Source organism: Corvus hawaiiensis, chromosome 8, assembly GCF_020740725.1.
Source record: "Corvus hawaiiensis isolate bCorHaw1 chromosome 8, bCorHaw1.pri.cur, whole genome shotgun sequence".
Lineage (NCBI taxonomy): Eukaryota > Metazoa > Chordata > Aves > Passeriformes > Corvidae > Corvus > Corvus hawaiiensis.
In genome coordinates, this window is record NC_063220.1 from 10,097,652 (window position 1) to 10,121,818 (window position 24,167).

The following is a 24,167-nucleotide window of genomic DNA, read 5'->3' on the forward strand; positions in this document are numbered from 1 at the left end:
GCTTCACAAAAAATATTTTTAATATGTTTTACCAGAACTTTTCACTTTTCCAGTTACATAGAAAAAAAAGACAAGTTTGGTACATGGGGGCTGAAACCAACCAGTGTTCTCCCCTGAAACAGATGAATTTGTCTTGTGACCCAACTGTATTTTCTTGGGCTCTTTAAAACAAAGAAACTGCTATTTTTTTTTTCCTCCCAAAGCACAGTATTTCTTCAGCAGCAATGGAAATGGGATCACAGCAGCTTAACTTGACCCTTCTATAATAAAGCTTTGTATAAACCAGTGATTTTATGATGACAGCACTGTCTTGGAAATAGCGAGCGGCAGTCAAGACATCGATGCACACGTGGAATGATTAGGTCATAAACATGGCACATACAGAGATAGCTTATTTGAAGGCACCACCACAGCAGAGTGGCCAGTTGTTCTACTATATGCCCAAAGAAAGAAAACTTCTTCCTGAAATATACAAAACTATTAAAAAAAAAAAAAGAAACAATTTGTACCCAAAACATGTGCCTCTTAAAAAAATATGAACTGTGCTAAGCAACTCGTAAATCTGGCATGTCCTAGATGTGTATACATATATACATACACACACCAGAGGAGCATACGTGTTTGTATAGATCGATAGCAAGCCATGTTCCCTTTCAACTTGTAAGGCTTCAGGAGGCAGTTCTCACATTCAGTAGCTTTCCAGCTTAAGACGACCTCCATCTCCTTCACTCACAAAGCGCTTCCTGCCCCTGTAAGAAAGTAGAAAGTATCTTTTCACCAATTCAGAGTAGCATTGCTTGGTTTTTCTCACTGAGAAGAATCTTCTCTTGGTCTTGGAAATCAAATATAAAGTCTAAGTTCAGCAGGGTTAGCAGTGATCACAATGTCAGCTCAGCTGCTTAAAAATGCTTGTTTGGAAACCTAGGGATGGCAGGTTTCTACCTAAAACTGAAGTACACAAACCAAAACTGCCTCTCAACATAAAACTGGTAACCAAAGTATAATCAAGCTTTTAATGCAGTGATGACTCTCAGCCCTCCCACACCCCCAAACCTGCAAAACATTTGACATCAACACACACACAGTGTTTTAAGTGTAAAATCCACAAATGGAGGCTGTTCTTGATAAAGATGCTAACATTTCGAGATCCAAATTTACCACAAGCTGTTGAGATGGTTTAAGAACTCTAACAAAACACCCAAAATAGAAAAGACCTGTTAAATAAATAGTATTCCCAATGCATAAAACTGAATAATAGTTCTAACATCCTATTTTAAAATTTACATGTATTCTCCAGAGGAAATTAAACTTATTAACTGTTTTGTGACCAGTTAGGAGATGACAGCATACTGATGAGCTACAGTTCAAACAGCATTATTTATGCTACAAGTAACCAAACCATAACAAACCAAAAGCACTATATGTATCACAGGACAGATAGGAGAGATGGGGTGCGTAGAGCTTATCACATGTTAGTGTTTGTTCTTTTTTATATAAACATTAGGACTGGTTGTCTCATCTTAGAACTCTAATCACATTGGTAAGTTTAAACCATTTTTGAAGGATTTTTTTCTCATTTCCCCAGTATAAGTGACAGTTTTCCACTGTAACTACATGGACCATTGTGACACCTGGATCTTCCAGCTTGGTGCTGCACTGATTTCTACCAAGAAAATCAGGAAAGCAGAGGAGAGGCAGCCTTTATCCTCTGGGGAGCACTGAGGGGTCCTGCCTGGGATTCACAGGAGGCTGCCTTGAGTATTTATCCCAGCCTCCATATAACAGGTTTCACATCAGTGCAGCTTCTTAATACACTTTTTACCAGTCCAACTGTTTGTCCATCCTCCAGTTTCCACTTCCAATCAGTAACACTTTGGTCCTAAGATGCTGCTTTCTGTAACCTATGATAGAAATGAAGAGCACTGCCTTTGCCTATATACAATGAAACAAGTACCTTGAAGGGCACAGGTCTCTCAGTGGTTTGGAGATGATTCCAGCCTGAAAGCATTCCTCTACAAAGCGCTCGAGCACAGAATAGGAGTGTGGCACATCCAGGTTAATGTCTGGGATTTCACAGTAAACCCGTTCATAGCCCTGCAGTGTAAGGATTCAAATAATCATCTGGTTATTCCATGATTTTATTACAATGTTTTTAAATACCCTTCTGCACTACAGAGGATTAATTTTTTTTATATGGTTTCACACATATGTGGATAGTTCCAACAAACCTAAAGCAGAGCAGCTACAAGTCAGTAGAGAAATAAGGTATATAATATCAGCCAATACCATGGCATTATACAAATACCTATCTACATAAAAACACAATCTGAACTTTTAACTTCTTTAGAAGTGAGAAATCCAGATAGTACAAAATCTCTATGTTAGCCTGCCCGTTACTACGTGGGTAGTAATATGGGAAGAAAATTAATATGTCTTCCAGGTAAATGAACAAAATGTGGCCACAAACGCAGTTTATGCAGCAGGGAAGAAACTACCAGAGATGACTTCATCACTTCCCACCAGCAACTCAGCTGGGCGAATTTTTATGTAAGTCTTGGTGTGGTCCCCAGTCTGCCCTGGGACAGAACTGCTGTCCTATACTCATCCTGAGAAGTAAAGTCACAGATGATTCCAGCTGTGCAAAATACTGGTTTCTATATGGCTCTACTTGACATTTGTAATTAGCAGGCCTTTATTGTACTATTTCAGTTACAAAGAACTACCAGATAAAAACAGAAATTTAAAAAATGAAGCAATATTGCAGCATTTTAGATGATTCATTTTAACCATTTAACTGCATAAAGGCAGCTGGAAATTTTGGAAGACCTTATGCAAAGTTCTCTAAATGCCATACTTACTCTTTTCATTTGGTCCACAGTAATGACAGAAGACTTCCACAGAGTTTTCAACAAATCCAGTATCATTTTAAAGGTCTTTTCTCCAGTTGACTCCAAAACCAGTACAATGGCCTAAAACAAATCATGCAAGTGTTTTGACTAAAATGAAAACAGTGGCTCAGGTACATGGTGTGTGAACATATGAGGTACAGAAAGGAGTGAATGCATTATTAGGAATTTTCTGGGGAAAAAAGCCCATTTGATACATGCACTCACCATTTCAGTTTAATATTATTATTATTACTTGAAAAGAAGAACTGATGAGAAGTTCATTGGGTAAGATAAAAGGTATGAAAAACCAGAAAGGACTAGACAGAGCGAAAAACATTGCCTTTCTGTCTCTGGTTTCAGCACTACACAGCTGTATCCATATGGCTGCTGCAGTACAGAAGGCAATTAATTAATTTTGTGAAATCAATTTTGTATCCATGGGGTTTTAATTTTGTATCCATGGGGGTTTCTTATCTATGATTTTAGAAGGAGTCAGAAGCTTAAAATCTACAATACTCCACAACCTCCATCAACTGAAATGATTCTGCAGTTCTATTGTGAAGGAATTTTCTGTAACAAGTCAATTTACTGAAAAGGAAATTTTGGAGATTGTGGGTGTTCAGCTTTATTGGTAAACAACCATTTTCCAATTTGGCAGATAAAAGAGTACAAATGGGAACCGTCTCCCATATAGGCTGGGTCTGAAATATGTGAGCTTTTACAAATGTGCTGGGTGAAACAATCCCACCCCGAAAAAGGAAGCTCTATAACTTACCTGGGTATTCTAATGGGTGTTACCTGTTTTGTTATCTGAAACTAGAAGGAAATAAACACCAAAACAAAGCATGGGAGGGCTTTTTTGCTGCTATTCCTCAGCAGAAAATAAACTGAGATCTTATTTTCTTATTTTCTTTGTAATAGTCTGAATTCAACTACTTAACGCCCAAAAATTACTTCTGGATCTTCCCAGCAGCAGCTTACTTGTTGCACAATGCACACACAAATGAGCACACAAACCATTAACTTTACATGGAACAATTTAGTTATTCAAATAACAGAACAAGCAACCTAAGCTTCAGATGCCAGTTATATTATTTGCATGCCCACATCAAAATACCAACAATTATTAAAGGGACTCTGATTTCTCCTTACTTCATATACAAGTTCATGGTGAAAATGGGGTACTTCCAGTTCCTGAAGGCAGCGTTCAGCTTCCAATACATCTCCAGAAAGCAAATACTCTTTCAGCAACATATCAATCTATTGAATTTTAAAACAAAAAACCCAACACTAATTAGATACAAAATTTAAAAGTTGTCAACTGTTTTGATAATCCCCTATCAACCCAGCAGCAAGTCAGTTCCTTGAAGTTGCTGCCAATGCTTTTATACATGTAATTAAATTCAGGTATTAATTAAATGGAGATGTTACCAGTAACCTGAAACACAGTGTAAGCCAAATACCTATCCACAGTGCTGATACACAAGCACCAAAACCAGTGCTTTCTGAGCTGTGTATCACCCTAAAAGGTGAATATGGGTGTGATTAAGTTTATCTTCTCCCTTGAATGCCTCCTCCTATCATCTGTTACACTCCCAACCTAGAAATTGTAACATGACCTTTTTCCTTTAGACCTGCTGCCTTCATAGCATGGATCTCTAAATATTCTTGTTTCTTCCTCTCTCTTTTTTTCAGTTATTACTGTGCTTTTTTTATCAGCAACACCAAAAAAATAATAGTTTATCTAGTCTAGTCAGTTTCATCTCGGCTCTTTTAATTACTTCATCACTTTATACTGTGAGGTCTAAGAAAGCTAAATGCTTACAAATTTTGCTTAAAGCAAAAAAAACCCACATACTTGCAATACAGAATATGGCACTAGCATGTTCCCACCAGTGACAAATACTACAAAATTAACAAAATTATCTACATCAGTTTGTAAAAACTACTTCGTCTAACTCAATTATATAAAAAAGGAAGTCCAAACAACAAAACAAAACCAACACTCATGACATAAGACATCATTTTAGTACAGAATACATGTCACTCTTCCCTCTACCCCAAACGAGGTAAGCTTAGACCAACAGCCAACTGGAGAGAGGGGAGTTTTGTCATTACCTCTTTGACCAGGTGTTTCACAGACTGCTGGCCCCCTCCTGCCCCCCACACGCTGTCGATGCGCTTTCCTCCCTTGCTCATGCTCAGCAGCACCGTGGCTCGGTCCAGCGCAGCTCTAAAGGCAAAGTCAGTGCTTAAATTGTGATTACAGAACTTTATCAAATGCATCTGCAACTTCCCCCATGGCCATTTCTCCTCAGACAGAGCTACCAGATCTTTGGGAAGAGGTCAGGGTTATCAGCTCCATGGGGACCATCTGGATCAAAAATCCAGCAAATAAGCTCCCCACATGGTCTTTCTGTCACCTTTATACTCCTGGTCATACCATGGGTAAGGACAGGTAACAATCCTGTGGACTGAATCACCAATGCAGAACCTGAAACATCCTCACAAAAAACAGCTGAATATTTTCTTATGCAGAGATGGATTGTATCCAGGCTCCTCCGGGAATGCAGCTTGGCAGGTGGAACTCAAACAAAAAAGGCCTGAGTTGCTGCCACACTCAAGAACAGTTTTTCTACTGAAATACTATTTTCTGTTTGGATCTAAAGAATTATGAAACCTTTAGAATTTAAGCCAAAGAAAACACTTCAGAAGGTAAATATGTAGATGGAAAAATGGTACAAGCTAGGGATGCCTGTTTATTGAAAAAATAATAAAAAGGGAAGTAAGGTGAAAAAAAAGAAGTCTCAGATACAGTATGTACCCTCCATGTAAAGGAGGAACAGTTCTCCCAGTCCTCATGCTGGGGGCAAGCCAATAACAATAACTCTATTCACCAAGATTTAATGAGCAGGAAAGACTGGCCAAGAAATAACAAAGGCAGCAAAGCATCCCAGATGTGCAGAATGCAGGCCACAATCCTTCAAATCACAGGACACATTTGTATAAGTGACAGACAATTTTCTCAATTTGAGCCCCCGAGGTAGGCAGCTAAGCACTGCTCTTCCTTCTGAAAGTGCCCAACTATAATCATTGCAAATGCAACTTCTGGAAGACACAGGAGTTCAGCACCTCCACACCAAGCCTCAAACATACACTTATGGGGGTAAGAAAAATAAAACATGACTCATTATTAAAACATCCCTCTTTGTCAGAGATTGCTCCTTCAAACTTCTCACACTGACATGGAAAACAATTGTACTTCTTGACAAATAGAGCATTACAGAGAAAGTCTCAGAAATCACTGCATAAGCTTCAAATCTTTGTAAGGCAAAACAGTTAATCCCTTGTGTATTTCACAACATATTTACAGCAGCTGTCCTGATGCTATATTTACCCATTAATCACATTAAAGCTTTTTCTAAGACAAAACCTTCTATAACCACTTCTTGTTTCAGCTCATTTTTTCACCCTCGAGCATAAGCTGGACAACAAACCTGACAAACTGAACTCAAATGTATTAATACATTTTTCAGAACTCAGTATTTCTCCTCTGACTTGAGTCATTCTGGATTTTGTTGGTTTTGTTGCAGATTTTATGGGTTTTTTTTTTTCATTTTAAATTAAATTTTAAAAAAAGTTAAAGAACTGCATGATTTATTCTGAAGCTGTAAATTCCTGATCATCATCTTTGACATTTGGAATAGAAAACTGTCTCTATACAGAAAGCAAGGAAATTACCGAGCTTGGACACAATCCACAGTGCCTTTGTAGCCATCTATGTAGGTACTGCTTAGGATCCCATCTCCAACAGCTCTAGCAATGAACTGGCCCACCAACTGCAATAAAACAGAAGCATTTTTAATGAAATGCTGAATTTCAAAGAATTTCTAAGTAGATAATTACAATGTGCTTGGTTTTCAGATTTTATTTAAATGAGCTGTTTCAAAGTGAAAACACAGCCTGGGTAATTGGGAGAGGATTACAGACAGTAAAAAAATCAATAGATACTTTTCAAAATACGGAGTCTATTTCAGTTTATTTGACCTATATTAGCCACAAAAAGCTTCTGACTACTGTCATAAAGATTTACAAATATACCTGCGGTGCCCTGGGAGAGTCCAACACCAATTCAGGTAGTTCTTTGAGCAGTCTATCAAAGGACTTTTCCACATCAGTTTTGCTTACTACTGTCCCACAAAGGTCGGAGATAAGCTTAGATGTCATTTCCCTGTGACTAGCCTTCCCCTCTAATGCCAAGGAAACAGCCAGCACTGGCACACTGTATTTCATTTCACCAAGGTTTAAATTCTTCAGCATCTCCTAGATAAGATTTGAAAAATGAAACAATGAGATTTCATAGTTTTTATTATTTAAATATATAAATAGACCTCAAATAAATATTTATGTGCTTATATTTATACAATTTCATATATGCTTCTGCTCATGTGCTTAATATAACTGGGTATTCTTATAGTACATTTCTTGCCAACTTCTCTATAAATTCGTTCATAGCTAGCAATTGCATTACCCTGTATGCTACAGCTTTGCCCCCTAAAACAAAGAAATAAAAAGGCACAAAACATACCGAAACTTCGTTAGTATCTCCATGTTCAAAATACTCCTGGATGATCGGTGTTAAAGTTTTTTCAAATGCTCTTTCATCAAGAGGTAAAACTACTGTTTCATAGACACAGTTCTCCTGTTTTAAAAGACAACAAAAGCGGATACCCTTACTGTCTCTTCTTGCACCTTATGCACCACTATTAGCATTAAGACAGATTTTTTAAAATCCATAATGATTTGTTCTTGGTAGTCAATATTCTTCCAAAAAACATTAGCCTCTGTCTCTACTATTAAAGCGTAGACAATGCTGGCTAATTGTCATACTTCTTCATATTTTGAATTTACTGTTAGCTGAATTCAACTGAAAGACTGAATTTACTGTTAAATAATGGTAAATTATTTAACACCGAACCCTGTTCCTAGGATTCAATTGATACCACAGGAGCAAAGGTCAAATGCCTCCATACTGAAGGGAGAGCAACAGAAGCTCCCGTCCCAGCCCAGTGAAGTTGGCTGTGCCACAGCACCTTCCCCTGCAAGTGGCACTCCCATCCCTGGCAGGAAACCTGCCTTGTTCCCTCTTCCTTAGTGACTGTGTGACCAGACAGGCGGTGCCATGCACAAATCACAGAAAAGGCATTTTCAGAATACTTGTGAGCAAAGACATTTCCTAAGGGAAAAAAGTCACACAGCAACTGCCTCATGCATCACCTGTCCTGCGGAGCTCCAGCAGCACCAGATCTCCCTGCTCTAATTCAGTTCCCTACTCCACACCTACAGAAACAACATTCAGAGTAATACTACAGAGCTGAACAAAGACATCTGAACAAAGAGGTTTTTCAACTAATGTTTAGTTGAAACTTTTCATGGTCAAGAAGTATAGCAGAAATAAAAAAACCTATCCTTCCATCATACCAAAGTTACACAGAATGTTCCTTCTTCAATAAGCTTTGTTCTATGCACTTGTCAGCTCCATTTTTAATGGCTATTTCAGTTAATGTAAAGTGTCAAATTTTAGGGAAAACTGATTTTCCCTGGAAGAAGACTTTGATATTCCCAGATACCGTTCTTTCAGCAGCTATGGCTACAGCAAACAGCCTCTACTCAAAGGACACCACCACTGTTCTTATGTCATACAGAACGTACTTATGGTCAGTCTTGCAATTGTATTATCTCAGAGACTTTAGTAATCTGTGTTTGTAATCAGCATTTCCCTTTCAGTGATAGAGATCCCCTCTGCCCAATAAGCTTTGCTTTCTCTCCCCTTGCCCCAGTAATATGGCTGTAAGATAGAATCTTCCATAACATATTCTAAATAAACATATGCCAATAAAATACCCAGGCTATCGACTTCATGCTGGTTTGAAGTGTTTACACCAAGCAGACAAGACATTGGGTGGGCTGGGAACACAGGGAAGAGAAAAATCTATAAAGGATACTGTCCCCACTAAACTCCCAACCTGAGCAAGTCTGTGTTGCATTTTTAACACAGTGCCTGTGTGCAATATAGAGCAGCATTGCAACATCCACCTCCATGGGAATCAGCAGTGGAGAACACACCTGGGAAAGCGATGCTGCTTACTCAGGCATAGAAGGAGGGCTTGGGGGTAAGATTTGTGAGTATTCCACTGTGACTTCTATACCAGCTGACTTTTTACTAGCCAATAATCTATTCTTGAGCATAAAAATGAGCATTTTGTAGTGTAGTGTAGCCAGGCTGACATTCATATTAACTCACAAGGCCATTGAAATCGATAAAAGGAAATATAAACCAACACTGCAAAGAAACTATTTGCATACCTGGTCATCATCATAATTAGGATCCTTAATATCTACTTCTTCCACATCATACACTTGACCTGGTGTCCCCCAAACTCCTTTACCACCTGCTCCACCTGGCAAAATATGGGAGAGTAAGTAAGGACCGCCAGTTGACAAACACTTCTGAGTTCAACACAACATTCTTTAACTTAAAAGTGATCTATCAATGATTGTGTCCATCTCCTGACTAACAATATATGCTAAAAAGGGTGTGTTTGTCTGACAAGTTCCCAGTTCCACAGCCACTTTTCATCACTTTCCAGTAAGACACTAGAAGCAGTATGGAACTTCAAAAGAAGTACTGAAGTTCAGTTGAAACTGTACTTTCAAATATAACCATGATTTTGCATTAGTAACAGTCCTGTGAACTACCAACAGTTCAAATTTGTGTATTAAATCTACTAAGGAAAGGTACTTCCCTCAAAGACAGATGTTGATTGATCACAGACATTATATTTGCTGCTACCTGCTACTGGCACCCACTAACATAAAGGGCCAAATGCCTGCACAGAGACTGTGGTTTATGAACACAATTCCCAGCAGAAAAAAATGTACTGTGCTTTGAACAAATCTTTATCTTTCTCATTCTACTCTCTTCACTAAGCTACACAAACCTTTCTTTGGTAGACCTCTTCCCTTCCCAGACCGGGATCGCCTGTCCAGGAGTTTCCCCTTTGGGCTCGTTGGTACAACTCCAATCTTCAGTGTCTCTCCATTCTCACTAACAGAGTCTCCTCTCCCAGAATCTCTAGAAGAGTTTTTCCTCAACCGTCTCTTTGCTTTAGCATTTATTTTGGCTTCGGTAATTGAAGTTGCAGGAATCCAATTTCCATTGATTTCAGTTTTTCGTTCCTCAGACACACCATTTTCTTCATCACCGGAAAATGGAGCATCATTTAGATTCTCAAGTTCTTAAAAAGAAGACAGAAAAAAAAATCTTTTATGTCAGAATACCAAAACGCATTGCATTTAGAAAGGATTATAACATTATATAGAACTCTTGCTTCCAACAGTGTTAAGGCAAATGTTGTTTTTAAGATATGTCTACATATTGCAGTAATAAGGAGTTTCTTATTCCCCTGCACAAAATATCCACAATCTAAACAGAGCAGATGTCAAGAACTGGAAAGCAAATTAACAAAACCATACATAAATACGTAAACCACAGAAAACCCCACCCTGGTTAAACAAAAACCATCAGAACTCCTCAGTGCATTAGATCTAAGTGCCTCGTTCTCACTCCACCCACTCTTCTCTTGCTTTAGAAACAAAGAAAACTGCCAATAGAGTAAATTCTGTAGGAACTCACTGATGTTAAAAGACTCCTCACCAAAGTGAAATTAACTCCGTAAATCATCAACCAACATTCCCCTTATTCAATTCAAGGAATTTCAAACACAGCCCACTAGCAAGAAAACCAACAACTTAGCCATAGAAAAATATAAAAACATCACTACTTTTATTTGTTGTTTTTAAAGTTATGGGGGAAAAATGCTGTTCAATACAAAGCTTGGAGAGCTTGGTAATGAAGACTCATAGAATACATAGTCCTTTGAATCAGTGGGATCTCTCTTCTCTATGGATTGTCCTTCACTGTAGCTTCTGTCAAGACTTGCTAAACACAACACAAATATAATAGGTTTGTTCTGTACCCAACAAGAAACTCTCACAACTTAAGGATCTGTAAATGTCTTAGAGCACTGAGAAGTGCAGTAACTTCACTCTCTAAGGAAGCTAAAGCACATTTCATGTTTAGGTCTAAAGTCTTACAAAGTTAAGTTGTCCCCCACTTGTGCTGTGTGGTTCAGCAGGATGTCTTATTCAGAGCACTATAAACAAAAGCTTTCACAAGCTATTCTTCCCCTTCTTAACTAATCAAGTTAAAAAGAAAAGAAAAGAAAAGAAAAGAAAAGAAAAAGCACCTGAGGACCTATTTACATTCCAGTGAGTACCCTGGGAGTCCTTGCAAACTAGAAGACATGCACAAAGCAAACAGCCTCAGCTCTCTGTTACACAGTTCTCTGTTTCTTGAGAACTGAGTAGAGTCCTAAAGACACAACCCATAGCCTGGACACTAGCAGGGCAATAGGAGGGCACTCCGAAGAAGCTGCTTTTCCAAAACTGCTTTACAGAAAAGCTCACTGCTATAAACCCAGAATATGAAGATATTTACATTTGAACTTAGCTAATATATTAATTCACCATTCTGATACTTTCTCATTAGCAACATGCATTTGGCAATACTTCTCAGAAGTATGTTTTTTTCACTTCAGAACAGGTTAATGAAAAATTGTTTTGAAAGCAAAGTGCATTAATGAAATATTGCCAATCTTCAAGCATTTACCCATATCAAAGAGAATACTACTCTACAAACGGAGAAAACTTTGATGGAACTGCCTCCTTTGTGATCAAAGAAATAACATTTAGACACTGGTGTTCACAGATGTGAATGCTACAGCTGAGCAAAAATGCAGCCATTCCAGGCTAAGCTTCATCTTTCCACTCATTACTCCCACAAAAGCATTCCTTTTACGCTTGCAGCAAGCTAAAAAAGAAAAGCATGCATCACATCCAGGAAAAAAATTCTCACAAGCAGCTTTCTCAGTTTGTCTAACATTTTAATAAAACAATGAGAGATTTGCATAAATCTAACAGAGGGGGAAAAAAACGAGCAAACCCAAACAGGTTTCCTTCCTCTCATTCCCCAGGAGACCCCATCAGCAACAACCAGCTCTTCTCAGTCAAATGCACACAAATTCTTCTTCATGCTCAGTCTCCCATGAATTTCTCCAGTTTAGACCTGAGACCTGGCTGTCCAGAAACTCTACTCTTTGAAGACCACTTCCTTCTTCCTCAGTTTCCAAAGAAAATGGCCAACAACTAACACAAGTCAGTCCTGACTTCAAAAGCTAAGGATTAAAGGGGAGGTTACAGTCCAACCTCCTTACACAATCCTGATCTCAGGTTCAAGACTAAAGGAAATCCTCCACAGGAAACATCCAACCCATAAGAATTAATATTTCTCACTGCACTACTAAACTGTTTTTTATATAACACTGTCACTTCCTGCTGCAACCTCTTTCTCCATAATATGGTAACCAACTGGCCCTCCACTATTAGTTACCTAGTTAGGCTTGAAAAAACAGGCTGAACACATACATTATTTTCCAAAAACTTATAAAATAAAATGAAATAACAAGAACCTATAAAATGGTGCAGATATTCTTTCCAGCTTCTCATTTTCACATCATATAACAGATACATATATAGGCAGTAACAGTCTTGGATCAACTTTAATACTTTGTTTACTATATATTAAGAAGTTATCCAAATTTATCTCATTACCCTGCTATTAAGCCTAGCAGGCTCACTTAAAATCTGTGCTTTTATGGTGTTACCTTCATTAAGAAAGCCTTCTACCAATTTAAACTGTCCAAACTCACTCAAACCAGCTCTCCTGCAGCTTTCCACCTATTATTCAAATATAATCCTAAAATGTGGAGAACCAAGGTATCTTCTGCATTAACCTAATTTTGCTTAAATATCAGAACATCAACATCAACTCCATATGATTATGGAATATGTTGCCAGCTCAACTGCATTACTGCCATCTTAACATAAATACCTGTTATCCTTAAAAACATTCAAAACCTCTTTGACATGAAAGAGTCAGTGCAGACCATCATAATGTTTGGAAGATACAGGAAACAACATGAATCTGTGTTACCCTGACTAAGCATCATAAAAGAAATGTGTGATATGGACAGCCAATTTCATGGCAGTCTTTAACATGTACTTCCTAAATTTTTCCCATGCCAGCCCACTTCCAGTCAAGCTCTTCAACATTTTTCCCCCCTAACTTTAAGGTAAATAGTTGCATAAAAACAGAGTTTGTACATCTTAAACACACCTGCACACTTCTAAGCTTATTCTTTTCTTCACATCAGCACTACTTGAACTCAGATGATAACGAGGCAAGTGCAACTACTATTCAGTAACTTACAGAAATGCTAACTTTATTATTTTAACAAATTTTAAATAAATGTAATAGAGCAGGAATCTATGATATATAATTGAACTAACTATTCTGTAAGTTTTTGATGATTGTTTTTTAAGCAGTATTGTTAAAAAATTATCAGGTGATACATTTGTTCTACAGAGAACATTTCTGGTCAGCTAAGCAATTTTAAGTAAAAAAAAAAAAAAACAAAACAACTGAATACATTACTTACCTGGTGGGGTAATAAAAATGTGTTCCTTTTCTATTTCCATAGTTGCTTAATAGAGCTGACTGTGAAATGTAAAGTCTTAATGTTTTCCCTCCAAGGCCTAAACAGAAATAGAAAAGCTTAGAGAACAAAAAACACTAGACCAAAGTAAAATGCAAACGTTTCACTCACGAAATATAAAAATTGAGGAGGTTAAGCTATAATTAACTATTAGTAACAGCTGAAAAGTTCCTGGGAAGGTAAATGGTGTAGCAAGAGAGAAGCACCACCCTCCAAAACATCTAAGTCTGGATGCCTTAGCAGTTACCAGTTCTGTTGCTTATGAAGGGGACAAAAGCCGTTACTTTAAGGCTAAAAGCCCCATGTATGCAGCTTTTTTTAGCTGATAAAAGCCACCTCTATCAATCTAGACTGTCCTGTTCTGCCAAGTGGTTATCCATACAAGCATACAATACCAATGTTACTATTGCATCCACGAGAGAAACGTTCTTCATGTGAATGATGCTGATAAAATGGTACCAATTTATCGAGTTCAGCCCAGCCCTTAGAAAACAAGCTAATTTCTGATCCGCCCCTCAAGGACATAGTCTTTGTTTTACTGTCTGTGTACATATAGCTATCATGCTTTCACATCTGTGCTTCTGCACCCTTCAAACGCTCCTGGCAACCACCATTCAATCTGCGAGGGATAAAGTTCTCCATGTCTAAACACTTCTCTTTTTCTGTTCCTGTTTCTCCCCCTCCCTAGTAGCTGCTGTTCTCCAAACCACCCCAAGTCACTGTGAATGGGATGGCATCATCCATCTCTCCTTTATGTACACAAAAAATTAAGCAGTCCCAGAATTCCCTCACACACTTTTTCACCTGCAAGATTTTCACAAATCCCTTCATAGGCCTGGGAATATTACTGGTATTTCTCTATGTGCCATAAGAATTCAGTAGCTGTTTTTTCCCCTATCTCATCCTTTGCTGCCCTGAAAACTGTTTACTGTTGAGTGGTAAGATTGTGACAAGGAAGGACTGCATTCCCTTCCCCTTTTCTTCTCTTCCCCGGTTTTCCCCTTTCATGCCCACTTGCCTGCCACAGACCCATTAACGGCCAATGATTCATCACAGACCGTTGGCAATAAAGAAACTGGTTTGGGGCACAGCATTCAGCTGTCATGGTCTTGTATTTCCCAATGCCAACCCAAACAGTTCCCAGCCTTCTGCAATAAGAGTCCTCCCTGCCCCACACATTTTTTAAAATAAACATTTTTTGTGAGTTACCTCAAGCAATCATTCAGGAGTTCTCCAGTGTTCCCAGTCACTGCTGGTTGAGAGATTTTTCCGTGTGGGTCTCAGTCTAATCTGCGCAAACTACCTTGTAAGAACAGTTTTACTCTTCCTAGTGGAATGTTCCATCAGTTGTCCACCTCTTGGTAAAAGACAAAAAAGGAAAAAAAACTGTGTTAAATAATAATCACAGCTTTCATCATTTGCAACCAAGTTCTAAATTTCAAGTGGAGAAATGCTCTTCCTGTACAGGACCCTAGTTTAAATCCTCCACCTGTGGCAACATAATAAGTAACAACCCAACTTCCATGTGGTGTCTTTCTGAGATTCAGCAGCCTACTTTGTTTATAACAAGGATGATGGAATATCCAAGCCTTACAAGTCCTGCTGTCATACTGATCAGGAGATATGAGATACACTCTCAGTTTAGCAATGCACATTCTCACTAACTCAAACCAGCAGATTGCTGGGGCTTCAGGATGCTGGTATTTATCACTGCATCCAAAACCCACCACTTTCTGATTTGCAGACTTACACCACACAGCACTACCGATCAACTAGGGAACACAATTTGCAAAACCGCCTTAAAAACATCAGAATCCGTGTTAGAGATAATACAGGAACAAAATGGACAGAAGCCACTTTAGGCAGAACACAAATGCGATGGAAATTTTTAAGATGAATCAGTGATATGAACAATACTTTTACAGTAATTCGTAAGACAAGGATATTTTTCTAAGCCACTGAAATCCACCAGTAAAACATACTCGGTGCTCTGTACCCACTACCATTTCTTGCACTTCATCTAAACAGGCATTCCACCTCAGCAGGGAAATTAACCTTTAGAAGCAACACACGCTGCAGGACAAAGCTTCCAGAAGTTATCAAGACCTCCCGTGGGCGCAAAACATCCCTGAGTAACTTCCACATAGCACATACTTTTTTTCCCCTCCTCCCTAACTTTAAGCAAACACCCCCATCACCGAGGCTTTGGCGACCTGCCAACACCAGCTGCTGCTCGGCAGCCACAGATACAAAAGCCACGTTAAGATCCGGTACTCCTACCAAACCCGTGCCGCTGGCCGGGACCAACGGCGGCGCAGCGCCGGCGCTGAGGAGCGGGCGGGACTGACGGCTCAGGCCGCCGGGGGCCGGACCGCGGGCTGCAGGCCGCTGGGCGCGGGGCCGAGGGCTCAGGCCGCCGGGGCCGGGCTAGCGCACAGGCACAGGCCTAGCGCTGGCTGCCGCGGCCCGGGAGCGCCCGCAGCCCCCGGGATGCGCCCGCAGCCCCCGGGATGCGCCCGCAGCCCCCGGGATGCGCCCGCAGCACCGCCGCTCCCTCAGGGCCGCCAGGGCCGGGCCGAGTCCCCTCAGCCGCCGCCGCGCGCGCTCCCGCTGCCGGCCGTGCGCGCGCGCGCTCCCGCCGCCCAGCCCCGCCCCCTGCCTGCCTGTGTTTTCTGCCCCAGCGACACGGCCACCCGCGGCGCGGCCATTGGCTGGCTGCCGCCCGCCCCGCAGCCAATCGGCGGGCGGCGGCGGCGGTGGGCGGGGCCCGGCGCGCGTTCGGCTCGGAGGGAAGGGCGGGGGAGAACAGCTAGGGCGAGACCATCGCGGGTGGGTCGGTGGGGCGGAGGGGGAGCGGGAAGGAGCCATTGGTGTGGGGAGGGGAGCGGGGGCCTGAGGCGCGCCTGATAAGCGCCCTCCATTTCCCTGTGAGACACAGCTCGGAGCGCCTACGCCGGGATAGCATCGCCTGAGCCCTTCCATGGAGGGGCTTCACAGTGGCAGCTCCCGGCTTATGAGAGAACGGCTCCTCACATCTCGCCTGGGGGTGCTGATTGTTTGCACCGGGGCAGCCGCCGAAAAGCGGCAGCTGTGCCTGGTTCCTTCTCCACGTGCTGTTCTACTTCTTTAATTAAAAGTCTTTTTTTTTTCCTTTCTGAAGCAAAACCGTCAGAAAAAGAATACATTACCTGTTCTCTGCGTGTGTTTCTCTCTGCTAACAAGGGGAGTTGCGGCCTTTGGCTGCCTCCCCGCACAAGCCCTTCCCTCAGCACGGGGACAGGGTTTGGGCAGGGCGGCTCGGAAGCTCCGCTGCCGCCTCAGAGTTGGCGGCCGCGATTCCTGCCGCTCAGGCAATCCACGGGAAAGAGGTGCTGCAGCCACCTCCTCCCCTGCTGAAACCCTTAACACGCTGCAGGTTTAGGATTGACAGCCAAACCGGGCATGTCCGTCCACAGCCTTCCAAAGTTTCCACCTTGTTTTAGTTCACATTTACCCTGTTTGCTCTATGTGAACTGCCTGAGGGCACATACCTAATTAGAGATGACAGTCTCCTCTCATTGTCATGTGTTCTGCCTCCATTTAGGTCTCTCTTCAAAACTCAGCTCACCCTTTGTTTTCTCTCCCTAATTTGTCACTCCAGAGAGCCCAGGCAATGAGGGAAGCAAACACAGATCCCTTCTGCTTTGGTACTTGTGCATTGCAGAATTTTCCAGCTGCCAGCAAGAGAAACATCCTCAGTTAACCAGATTATGACTTGACTTTTGTCGTATTATTACATATTTTGCCAGTATAATTCTACTCCAGATTGGTGTACTTCTGGCTGAAATAAGAGCCAAAATTCCCTTGAGTAAGAGCCTCTGATTAATTTACTGGCCTGGCTCTGCATGAATCATCCAAAATAGGTTTAAGATTTAAAACAAAATTATCTGTTAAAAGAATGTGCAGCACGATTGCCATGTTTTCATGATACTTTCCCCATCAGCCAAATGACAGAAAGAAAATCTTTCTTGCTCATGAAGACACTAAATTGCAGAGTTTTCAAGTCAGAACAGTACAACGTGCTCACACAAGACCTTTTTCACACGCGACCTAGAGGCAGCTCTAAAAGATGTTGTTTCCCCATCAATCAAAAAATAGTTCCTAGTTTGCTCTTTGCACCTCTTCTGACTCGTGCGTACCAAGCAAACCACCACAGTGTCATCACCGAGATTTGGAAAATAAATTCTAGCTATTAACATGGATCATGGAATGCAAATTCCCCTGCAAGGGAGAGTGGGGCTTTAAAGAGATCTTTCAGTAAAGAGGAAAGAGGTGACAGAGAAACTGAAACAGTAACCAGAACCTGCACAAGAGAAGATGGCACAAAATACTGCATCATACCAATTTTACATTTTAAAACACCGTGGAAAACTGCTGGAGGATTTTCTGCTGAAGTTCAGGACTGGATCACTTCCAAGAGGCCTAAAAGCTGGATCAGTAGTCAAAACAAGATGAAAACCCCCAAACCATCCAGCACACCTCCAGACAAGAAAACTGAGGTTTTTCTTTCTTCTGCTGAATGTCTATTAGCAGCTGGGTTATCAATCACTGAAAATCTCATCTGCACATACTTTCTGATTTCTAAAGCACTGTGACCTGAAAAAGAGCTGATGTGCATGAAAGATAATTTGTATTTTTCCATAGTATCAACCAGCCTACTAAAAGACATCGCCTCTTTTTGCCTTTCTAACCCCAAAGCTGCCTGCAATAGCCAGAAGAAAGCTGATCACATGCTAACCTCTGAGCTGTAGAGACCTGCTCGCTCCCTCCTGCCCTCCCTCCCCCAGACATATTAATAGCAAACATGCCACCAAAATCCCCATAAAAACAAAACAGCAAAATTCCTTCTCCCATAGCAACCAAAAAAAAAAAAAAAAAAAAAAAAGGCCAAACAAACTAAAACCCAACCCAAACTCTTTGGACCGTTTCTGGTGGATTTGCAGCTCGAGGCAGCCAGCGAGGGGTGTTCAGCTGGACCCCGCTGCCCGACACCTGCATCCTGGGTTACCTGTGCCGCGCCACAGCCGCCCGGCCCCTCCTGCGCTTCCACCCCTACAGTCGCCGATCCCCTGGAGCAAAATGCTCGCACGGAGGCGAGCAGGTCACTTTCTAGCAGCCTTCCTTCCTTAGAGCCTACTGGGTTGTTTTCAAACTCTCCCCTCCCTTTCTCACATGCTGGCCAAGCCCTCCCGTAACACCCAGGGGAGGAATCCATTGGCTGGAGTTCCCCAAAACGCGTGGAGCAGCCCTTCCCCCCGTCCGATGCCTGGTGCACAATAGACACCGCGTGTCTCCGCGCTGCCCTGGCCGGGCTGCTGCCGGCCTTTGCTTCTCACCGAGCTCTGGCTGAGCTGTCGCTGGGGTGACTCACGCAGGGCTTCCGACCTCCCGCACCAGAGACAGCAGTGAAAAGCAGAGAGAAGTTGCCTTGGGTTAGAAACATCACTGAGCGTTTCCCTTGTGCTCCCCACTGCGGATTTTTCGAAGTTTTACTTTCTGTTTTAAATATTTTCGATAGGCAGCATCTGTGCTCCTGACACCTCAGCAGTGCTGTTCGATTACAGTCTAGTCTGTTACTGTGTCACTTGGAATAAGAATTTCCACACATAATGCAGACAGCAAAAATGTATCCTATCTGTTAAATCAATCTGCTCTGTTCAGTTGCCTGTCTCTTGGCCTTCTGCTTTCTTTCCCTTCAGACCACTTTTATTTTTGCATCTTCGGCAAAGGTGCCTTCATAACATGAACTGCAAGCACAGCAAACCCATTCTTCTTCATCAGGCAGCGTCAGCTCCAGGTTGAAAGGGTACTAAAACACGCCTTCACTTTTTTTAATGCTCAGTAATGAGAGCTGCTTTTGAACATCCTCGTGCAGCTCCATCCGAGAGCTGGCTGGGAACGGGGCTGTGCTGCAGACCTGCGAGAGCAGCGCTGGTCGGGGCCGGGCGCCCTTGCAAGGTGGAAAGGGATCGCGTTGCGTTTGCCCGAGCACGGAGACTGAAGTGTCACCCACTGCCATGGCTTTGCATAAACACTTCTCCGAACCACGGCCTTCCTGTCTCTGTCGTGGCTTTCCAGGACTTGCCCCTCACATTGCACAAGAAGCCTCCCCTGTTGAGGGTTCTGAGTACACCCTCCTGGCAGCGGCAGCACCGGGTTTGCTCTGTAAAACTGTTCCAGGCATGTCTCCTCCGTGCTGCCGTTGTCATCTGTTCATTCTTGCCTTAACAAAGGGCAATCACGCATCTGAAAAGACGCTTTACTGGAAAGGGCTGAACTTGTGAAATGTTCGGAAAAATTAGAGTATTTAAGAGTTCCAGACAGTGAGTTCATTTAAAAGCTAACAACCAGAAACACAAAATGCCACCTCTACCTCAGAATAATTGCCCCTTTTTACTGGTTTACTGTGGGAGAAAATCTTAGGGAGCCATTTATTAAAACAAGGTGTGTTATTGCCTTGTAATTATTATTTGACAAGCTGAGGTCCTATGATTAATAAATCATGTGCCTGCTTTTTGTGTGTATATAATCACATGCTCTATATTTATATGGACAGAGGGTTGCAGAACATTTACCTTTGTGCTTAGGACTGGCAGGAACTTCTGTGCTATCAGGTCTCCTATCAACGGCACCATGTGATATAATCCTTATCGTGACCTTGCCAAGTTCCATCCTCAAAGCGATTCAATATTTTGCATGCACGACTGCAGTGGGGAGGCCATTCCAGAACCACACTGTCAAATGGTTGGTAACGATCTTCTAATCAAAATGTCTGATGCCTCCTTTTGATCATTTATTCTGTACCAGCACTGGCCCTTAGCACCATCAGCTCTTCTTTCTTCCCTTCCTGAGAGTATTTATGCAGAGAAAGCCTCATGCTCTGAGTATTTGCTTCACAAAATGAAGTGAGATAGCCTCTCCTCAAGCTCACCCCAGCCTTCAGTGCAGCCTGGGCTGCACCTCTCCTGGTGCCTCCCAGGACTGCATTTCTCGCTTCCTATTTCCACTACTGGCAAGTCTGTTACTTGGTGATCAAAGTGCGAGCTGCCAGGGAGCTTGCAGGAAAGGCTTTGGTCATTTATGCCTATGACCACCACTTTCTGCTATCTACCTTTCTCTGTCTAACATCTCAAGCCTCTTTTGTCCTGAGGTTGCTTCGTATTTTCTGTCATCAGCAGTTTCACCAGTTCTCCAGTAACATTAGTGCCAAGCTCATTTACAAAAGCACTTTGCCAGATCTGCAGAGTGATGTTTAACACTCCCCTGGTAACTGCCCTCCAGCCTGACAGCCCCGCTGCTCTTACACCAGGTCTTTAGGGGGTTATACCTTGTGCAAAATCACCTCTCCCTTTTCTTAAGAACTTTCCACATGACCTCATATGAAATGTGCAATGTAAGTCCAGAGAGGTGAGATTCACCCCATTTCCTTCACTAGGCAAATGGCTTGCAGCTTGCCTTACCCAAGGAAGATAAATAGGTTTGATAAACCCATTTCATCTCATGCCATTTACCTTCCTCTCTTTTGCTAGCCTTTTCTTCACCATTTTTTTCTGAATCTGTCCACATACTGTTAAGCTGAAACCTTCATGCCTCTTCTTGCCCAAATCAGTTCACTTCTTCCATACAGGTTTGCTGTGCTCCTGTCCCTGACTGAGGGACCTGTTAAAGACATCGGGCCAGTTCTTCCAGAGCTCTGGCATGTGGATTAGCCCGTTCCTCTGCCTTCAGCGCAGGAAGCAGCCCTGAGATTTGCTTCTATCCGGTCCACAAACATTTCCATACCCCCATCCTATTATCCCTCACATCTGCAACCACATGATTAACATCCTCAGCAAAAGTTAAAGCAAAGTATGAGTTCAGGTTTTGCCCATGCCCAACACATATTAGCCTCTATCCCCTATAATCTGTTCTTCCTCCTGTTTTCTTCAGCCATATGCAACAAGGAAAAACATTTTCCCATTTTTTATTAATGTCCTTTAAAAGGCAAAACTCCAACTCGTTTTTGAGACATAGCTTTTATACCCAATTGGTTCTTTTGCTTTTTAGAATGATTCCTTCTGTTCATTCTAAGTATCATTTCTGAGGTATAAATTCATTCAACTGCGGCGTCTGTCTTCAAGCTTTTCCCCTTACCTGGGTTTTATCTGCAGTGAAGTTAACTAGAATTTTATCCCCTGTCCTGGAGTCTCATCACAGTGAAATTTAGACATGTAAATCCCCAAGCTCCTAAGGAAATCTGGCTATATGGATTAGTTCCTGTTATTTATTTAAATACGCCCCTTGGAAGTCTGAAGCTGTATCAGTCACACCTGCCTTCATACAAGAGATATAATATTTTGAACAGGATACTGTTTATGCCTAAAAAACCTCAAGCATCTCAAGTCTCCAAGAAAAAATTTGACCAAAGTGGATTTTCGTGATAGTTCTAGGGTAAAAATAAGTAGCTCAGTGGTGGAGCAGAAGTAGATTAGTTGGTCTTTTTCCAGTTTTTTTCTACCTTATAAATATAACTGTGCCAGTCACCTTTTGTGATAAACACTAACAAGATGTTTTACCTCATCGGGGCCAAGGGCCTCAGCCAAGGCCTTTTCCTGACCATTGAGGTCTAAATGTCTACATGCTTCTCTTCACCCCACTTCACATCTGCTTTTTTCTCCACCTCTCCTCTCCCTCCTTCTGGCTTTCCTCCCAGAAAACAGGACACTGTCCCTAAGTCCCACCACTGGACTGAAGCCAGAGAAGTGTCAGCATACAAGGATTTGACATTTTCAGCTATGTTGCTGCAAGGCACAAAGGTTTGGCCTCCCACAGCCCAGCCCGCTGAGGCAGCCAAAGAGTGTAACATCTCCTGAGGTCCTGGCAGGTGTCTGAATGTGTATCCAGCCTCCTTGGCAGGCTTGGACCACCTGGTCTGGAGGGAATCAGTGCTGCTGCACCTTCACCATAGCCAGAGCTAATAGGAGAGCAGCAGCCTGGCTGCAGTGTTGGTACAGGGAAAACCACCTCTGGTCCTCAGTAGTGTCTCCCTGGGTGCCGAGGTTGATTTGCCCCCTGTTGAGGAAGGTCCTCATGGTCTTCCCATATGCGTATGGCCAGTGGGCTGGAGGGCTCGTGCAGAAGATGGGGCTGCAGTGGCCGTGCTCAGCCCAGGGGCACCATACCTTGCCCTCCAGGCCCTCCAGGTCACAGGCTGCACTCACCCACCTCACCCCACACCATGCCAAGGCAAGCTGGACTGCAGCCTCAGGCACAAGAGATCCCACAACAGCCCCTCAGTCATGTGCACAGGGCTCCTGGGGAATGGAGCACAGCTTGGGAACAGTGGGTGCTGCTCCCAGCCAGGTGTCTCCAGGGCACTGCCCAGGCTGTGCTGACACTCCAGGTGGGCTGAGTGCTTTCCCCCATCTCTGCCCACCCCAAGGAGCCGGCCTGGCACTCTCACTGCAGGGGAAGGTGGGGTGTGTCTTCTCTCTGGGGCATGAGCCACAGAGTCAGCACTTTGGGGCTGGGTTCCCACCTCTGACGCCGACTTACTGTATGACCTAAGGCAAGTCACTTAGCTGCTTTCCTGCATTTCCTGACTCTGCTAAATGCCAGGGATAATAAGTAACTTTGTGTGAGTGCTACGAAGCTTTGAAATCTTTAGATGAAAAGGTGCTGTATAATTGCAAAGCATTTTTAATAATGCTAATCATTCACTTCACTCTGCATTGCCTGACAGTCTCAGGCTGCAGCAGCCTCCAGCAGGCAGCCAGGGAGCATCAAGCTTTGCTCAAGTGCAGCGTTTTCCTGAGTTTGTTTCTGTTTTGACCTCATGCTGGTCCAAACAGGAATCTGAGCTCAGCTCAGGACCTGACAGAAAGCTGCAAACTCAGAACAGGTCCTGGGCCTTGCAGGCAGGAGCTTTCTGGAAAGCAGGGGTATTTGGGGGAAGGGATTTAAACAGCTGTGTTGACAACACAGACAATAGGTATCTGATTCAGGCTGAGGGGGGCTACGTGAAAGGCTGCACGACACTGAAATTAAAGCAACAGTCAAGAGCAATGAGAGGGAAGAAAGGAGGATTACTTGGGTTGAAATGCTCCTGGTTTGGAAGCAGCCACAGCCACGTGTCCCAGGAGATGCCTGGCTGGCACCAGCCTCCTCTGCATCCCAGAGAGCCTTTATCCTTTTAAATGCACTCTGTCAGGGATGCAGAGGCTTCTGGGGCAGAGTGCTTGAGTGTGAACATTAATCCAGAGGATTACAAAGGCAGGGCTTTTGTGAAGCACTGCAGATAGAAAAAGATGAGGTTATCTTCTTTAGTTAGGCCTGCAGAGCTCATGTTTAACCACAATATTATTTTTATTTGACTCACTAAAATGACAGTAGCTAGTGATACCTGCAGCTCATTGCAGTCCAATACCTCCTCTTCCAAACAGAGGAGACTCTGTGCACTGCTGGCAACTCCTGTGATTTTATCACAACTTAGATGCTTTGGGGATTATATCCTAAAATCCCAGCTCCTTGAAACAAGGGAATTTTAGCTTTCATTTATAAACAAAGTATGGCCCTAGCCCTCAAG

At 42.6% G+C, this 24,167-nt stretch overlaps 1 protein-coding gene across 3 annotated transcripts; it reads right to left on the bottom strand.

Moving 5' to 3' along the window:
• Positions 1-2: 2 nt before the first annotated feature.
• PDCD4 (programmed cell death 4) lies at positions 3-19,016 on the bottom strand. 3 transcript variants are annotated; one of them, XM_048311088.1, is made up of 13 exons: positions 18,940-19,016; positions 14,774-14,921; positions 13,508-13,604; positions 9,890-10,186; positions 9,255-9,349; positions 7,477-7,590; positions 6,990-7,211; positions 6,630-6,727; positions 5,007-5,121; positions 4,041-4,148; positions 2,859-2,969; positions 1,955-2,094; positions 3-749 (listed from the first exon to the last, which is right to left on the bottom strand). In XM_048311088.1, the coding sequence occupies exons 3-13, from the start codon at positions 13,545-13,547 to the stop codon at positions 689-691; spliced, it is 1,401 nt and encodes a 466-aa protein (XP_048167045.1). In that variant the 5' UTR covers positions 13,548-13,604; positions 14,774-14,921; positions 18,940-19,016; the 3' UTR covers positions 3-688. The 3 variants fall into 3 exon arrangements, with proteins under 3 accessions (XP_048167045.1, XP_048167043.1, XP_048167044.1); XM_048311086.1 differs by lacking the exon at positions 18,940-19,016 and adding an exon at positions 18,612-18,743; XM_048311087.1 differs by lacking the exon at positions 18,940-19,016 and adding an exon at positions 15,845-15,954.
• Positions 19,017-24,167: the final 5,151 nt, after the last annotated feature.